Here is a 5,802-nt window from a genome sequence, read left to right on the forward strand (position 1 = left end):
GTTATATTTAAATGACTATTAGTATATTATATAATTTTTTGGAATATGAATATATTACTATATTGATGTTTTGATTAATAAATTTGTTTCCACTGATATTTAATTATTAAAACAAATTAAAAAAGTATTAAAAGATAAAAAATAATACTTCTTTCAAATTAAATTCTAGGGCTTGACAAACTTAATATCATAGCACTTGTTGAAATAACTTAATTGTAAACCTAAGCTATAGGAATCGATTGTGAGTCAGGTAGATTAAGGTGCATTATTTTACATACATAATTAATTGCATGTGAATTATTCATATAGAATTTTGTAAGAGTGAATAGTTGAAATAAATTTGTTAAAGCAAACTAGTGCAACTCCAATACCATCAGATATTGTTATGAAGCTAGCCAGTAGACGGAGGTCGAAAGGAGCAATATGACCTCAGGCTGCAGGATTGATTACTAAGGATAGACAAAATCTAATTAATAACTCATTTTTTGTTACCAATTAAATATCTTAACTTTACTTTCTCACGTTATTAATCACATTAATTAATTTTTTTATATTCAATTACTTTATTTTGACTATCCTTGATACGGCATCACAAAAATTTGCTTGATCGGGCACGAATCTCGAGGCAAAAGCTAGTTGGAAACTTCAAAAATTAATTCCGAGAGCACTCGAACTCCGATTTCAGCGAACTTATAGTCAAACTGAGCATCTCGGAAATACGAACTCAACGACACCATGTTCAACCAAATCCGAGCCCAAATGGGTCCAAATCATGGACCCGAAGCGCTGTTGGAAGGTTCAAACCACAATTTGAGTTACCAAACGGGCTCTGATTTTGACGAGCTTATACTCGAATCGAACGGTTCAACGAGACGAATCCAACGAGCCCAAGATCGCCGAATTCCGACATCACTAAGGCCCTCAAATGACCAATGAACGGTGCTTGATCGTAGGATTCAATATCGGTCATCCATTCAACCACTCCCTATTCGCCCCTGATCTCACACCTATTTACGGACCATGCCACTCCAGAAAATCTATAAATAGATCCCTCATTTCTCATGAGAGGGGGTCCAAGCAAGAAGAGAAGAGGAGAAGAGAAGGAAGAAGCTCCTCCTCGACGACCGCCGGACCACCGCCGAACCACCGTAGAAGTCCCACCAGAACCACTGCGGACCAACGCTAGGAACCCGCCGAACCACCGCAGGGACCACACACGCCGGACCACCGCACCGCACCACAGCACCGCCGTGACCCCCGACTCGCGGATTTCATTGGCACCACTACCTTAAGGTCACGTCAAATCCCTAACGTCGCTGTTGAAAGACGCCGACGTCCTACTTAAGCCCGCACGTCAGCCCTAACTTCGCTGACAGACTCGACGTCCCCGCTTAAGACCGAACGTTCAATTCCTACGTCCCGCTGAGAGGCCCGACATTGCTTCAGGCCGACGTTCAGACCTGACGTCCTACTCAAGGGCCCATGGACCATCACCACCTCGAGTCTTCCAAGTGACATTAGTCTAAACACACCTTACTCCTTTCTCTACCGCCTACGTCCTTTCTGACCTCGTCTCCTACTCGGTCCGTCCAACGATCTTCCATCAACGACCAACTGGTCTTTCAAGACCCCCGAGTCTCCTTGGCCGACTACGGTCCTCCCGACCTCCGTCTCCTTACTACAGTCACTCTGACTCTCTATCACCAGACAACGGTCTTCAGACCCCCGGTCTCCCACCGATTACGGTCCCCGACCTCTCTTCGCCTACTACGGTCACTCCGACCTCTATCACCAGACCAACGGTCTTTCAGACCCCCGGTTCCCGCCGATATGGTCCTCACCTCCGACCCCATCGTCGCCTACTACGGTCACTCCGACCTCTATCACCAAGACAACGGTCTTTCAGACCCGATCTCCTGTACGTACTTAGATCTTCTACCAAACCACACTGTATAAGTAACTCCTAACAAATGTAATCAATCTATATGATGCTACCTTTGCTACATTCAACAAGGTTCTTCTCCCAAGGAAGTGCCTCATTGTAATCGACTACAAATTACTAGTGGATCATTCAAATCTGGTCCCAGGCCCCGTGGTTTTTCCCCCTTTTCAGGGTTTTCCACGTTAAAACTTTGGTGTCTTCTTAGAATTGGCTAAGACCTTCTTTCTTATCTCTTGTGTGCTGGATTCTTCGCCTAAATGCAAAGAACGTTAAACCATATATTTTCTCTACCGCCGCAGGAATACTCCCAGGACGCAAACAATACTATCAAATAAATTATAAGCTAAATAACTCATAAAAAACTCATTTTCTAATATCAATTACTAATATCATTACCTTATGAACTTATGGAATATTCAATTATTTATCAATAACAAATTATTCTAATTTAAAATATTATTATGAAATTATATATAATAAAAAATATCAAAATATTTATAATATTTATAAAAAGTATTAATAAATTGAAAAAATGGCAAACTTTTTTTATCTTTTATATAAAAATTCATCAAAATTCTTTATTTTTCATGATATATTATATTAGATTAACTAAAAATGACGCTATTTAAAGCCACGAGCTGTTATTGATTTTTATTAAATTTCAAAATTAAAAAAAAAAACTTTTTCAAAAAAGGCCCTATAAAATAAACTATTTGCTTTCAAACCCTTTATCATCCAAGTCAAAACGCGTCCACATGACCGCCTCTGACACGTCCTACGAAGCGCGTCATTATCCGTTCACATCCACGCTACACGTTACAGTGGCTTAAGCGTAATTAAGCAGCAAGACGGCATTTTAAATTGAAAAAAAATAATAATAACAGAATATGATGGCTCCAATGTTTAAGTTATTTTAGAAGCTTAATTATAATTATTTAATAATATTTCATAATTTTAAAATCACATCAAAAATATATTTCATTTTTAATAAATTAAATATCAAATTATTTTAATATTGTTTAGAGATTAGTTTTATATAAATATATTATAATAATTTAAGTATAGTATTGAAATATATAAGAAATTTTGATATGTATGTAAATCATTGATTAATAATGCTTTTCAATTATTTTAAAAATAAATTTATTAAAATTTTAAAGAAAAAAAAACATCAATTTTTTCTAATAAAAAATAATTGAAAAAAGCTATATAAAAAAAATCCTTAGTGGTGATGCATTTTAAAATTTGTAAATTTATTTTGAAATTAATATATTATATATATTGATAACCATTATGTTGTGGTATGTATATAATCCTTCTTTTTTAGAAATTATATACCCTAATGACATATAAATATTTATTTGTATTAATGCATACTTTTTTATATTTTTGTATAGCATTTCATTTTTAAATTATTTAATTTTTTATTAAATTTAATTTATTCAAAGTAATATATATATATATATATATATATATATATATATATCTATATATATATATGATTTAAGCACTAATTATGATAAAAATATTATCAAAATATTTTTTAAAATGGAGTTCAATTTTTTGAATATATTTTAAAATTAATGCAATAAAAAAATTAACAGTGTGAGAGTTCAATAAGAAAAATGAAGTATCGAATTAGATAATTGACAACAAATATAAAATTTATTAAATAATCATGACATAATAAAAATAATGTTAAAAAAGGAGTAGTGAGACTTAGATTTTCTTTGGAATGATTTTTTAATTGCTTCTTAAAAAAATTTTATCGTTTAAAAATTAAAATTTTTTTACTAAAAAGCTACATTAAGAAGCAATAAGAAAGTAATTTTTATTATTTTTAAAGTAACTTTATAGTATAAAAATTTTAATCCTTAATTTTTTTTACAAAAAACTACTTTAGAAACAGTCAAAAAAACTACCCTAAATAAAATCTTAATATTATTGTAGCATGATGAGAACTCTGATCCAGCTTATTAGAATTCTCAAATTTATTTATCATCAATTTCTTCATAAATAACTTCAAAAATCTAAATATTAGATATATTAATTTGTATTAGCGAGCTTTTAATTAATGGCTCGGGATTGAAAACGAGCGGATTAAGGCAGGCGATGGAATATTAGGAAAATAAGGCAAAGCCAAAACCGCCTTTTGTTTCGCTTATTCCGTCCATAAAACGACGCCCCGACTTCCTTTCCTTCGTCTCTCTCTCTCTCTCTCTCTCTCTCTCTCTGGTTTGCGAGAAGTCTCGACGGTTTTCCTTTCCTTCGTCTGCTCTTCGAGAAATCAAAGGTGTTTGATTTCTTTATCCGATTTCTCTTTTTTTTTTTCTTTGATCTACTGCAATCAATTCTAATTAGGGTAAATTGCAATAGAATCAGAGATTCAGATCCATGGCGGAAGAGCGAAGATGCCATGAAGGTATCCGATGCGCGAACAACTGCGGGTTTTTTGGCAGCCCGGCAACCCATAACCTCTGCTCCAAGTGCTACCGCGATCATCTCAAAACAGAGCAGGATCTGATAGCCGTCGAGAAAACCCTTCTCGCTTCCTCCTTCTCCTCATCCTCCTCCTCCTCCTCTGCTCCCTCCACAGCCCTTTTCTCGTCTCCCCCATCCGCCGCCGCAGCAGCTGCGGTATCTCTAGAATCGGCCGCCGTTGAGCCGGTGGCGGAGGGGCCGAGGCGGTGTACATCTTGCAAGAAGAAGGTGGGGCTCACCGGGTTTAAGTGCCGGTGCGGGTTTACGTTCTGTGGGGCCCACCGGTACCCGGAGCAGCACGCCTGTGGCTTCGACTACAAGTCGGCCGGCCGGGAGGCCATCGCCCGGTCCAACCCGGTCGTCCAGGCCGATAAGCTGCAGAAGTTCTAGAAAATGTTCCTTACATGTGATCGACGGCTGTGATCGTACTATGGGTCCCGTTAAGTTTGGTTGTGCTGGTGTGGGTCTGGTCGGGTCCGTTTACGTGTCTGTAACTTTTAAGAATTTTCTGTTTAATTTAAAAAATTAATATCCGTGTTATTTAGTAGTATTAATTGTGTTCTTTGCGTAATTTGTTTGCCTAATTACCCTAATTAAGATAATATATTGGTGATTAGCTGAAACGGCGTTGGCCATTAAGTTGAGCCGTTGAAGGTAGGTGGAAGGGCGATTTATCGCCATGACGTGGCAAAAATTAATGTGATAATATTGTGATCATAATTTAATCATCAAAATTTTTAAATTTTTAAATGAAATAATAATCAAAGTCGTCTTTTGATTTTTTTATTAAGAATCAAAATGATTTCCGGTAATTTAAATTTTTTTATTTTAAATTTGATTTTTTCAATTAAATATTTAAATAATCTTAATTAATTTGAAATTAAATATATAATATAAAATAAAATATTTATTTTGTTATTATTAAAATTTAATTATAATATTATATAGGGGTATAAACTATAAACACGTTAAGTTGCATATCTATCTAATTGGGTTAGTTTATTTATTTCTTAGTGAGCACAAGTTTGACTCTTTAAAAAATTTATAGGCCCGAGTTCGGCTCGATTGTTCGAACTAGTTTGCAAAGCTTAAGCCTAACTCAATGGTTGAGCTCTATTTCTTAATTTTAAATTAAAAATTTTAGTTTTTATATGAATTTTATTTTTAATACAAAATTGATTTAATGTATTTAAAATAATTTTTAAATATTTTTTCAATCAATCTAGAAACTCAACGAGCTTTCGAGTTAAGTTCGGGCTCAAGCTCATTCAGTATACAAGCTCGAGTATAAATTCGAGCTCGAACTCTTTCCTCAATAAGCTCGACTTGTGGGCAAGTTAAAGAGTCGAGCGCGAGCCGGCTCGGCTAACTTCCACCGC

General features: G+C 35.0%; 1 protein-coding gene across 2 annotated transcripts; it reads left to right on the top strand.

The window, feature by feature from the left end:
• The first annotated feature begins 4,081 nt into the window (after positions 1-4,081).
• Positions 4,082-4,984, top strand: LOC110106453 (zinc finger A20 and AN1 domain-containing stress-associated protein 5-like). Of its 2 annotated transcripts, none has more exons than XM_020836401.2 (2): positions 4,082-4,235; positions 4,319-4,984. In XM_020836401.2, exon 2 carries the CDS (start codon positions 4,337-4,339, stop codon positions 4,811-4,813), a length of 477 nt encoding a protein of 158 aa, XP_020692060.1. In that variant the 5' UTR covers positions 4,082-4,235; positions 4,319-4,336; the 3' UTR covers positions 4,814-4,984. The 2 variants fall into 2 exon arrangements, with proteins under 2 accessions (XP_020692060.1, XP_020692115.1); XM_020836456.2 differs by having other exon boundaries at positions 4,102-4,235; positions 4,325-4,984.
• The last annotated feature ends 818 nt before the right edge of the window (positions 4,985-5,802 follow it).

The sequence above is a fragment of the Dendrobium catenatum genome, unplaced genomic scaffold (assembly GCF_001605985.2).
Source record: "Dendrobium catenatum unplaced genomic scaffold, ASM160598v2 fragScaff_scaffold_1608, whole genome shotgun sequence".
NCBI lineage: Eukaryota > Viridiplantae > Streptophyta > Magnoliopsida > Asparagales > Orchidaceae > Dendrobium > Dendrobium catenatum.

Coding starts and splice junctions, on each gene's coding strand:
- LOC110106453 (XM_020836401.2), top strand. CDS start 4,337: ATGGCGGAAGAGCGAAGATGCCATGAAGGTATCCGATGCGCGAACAAC.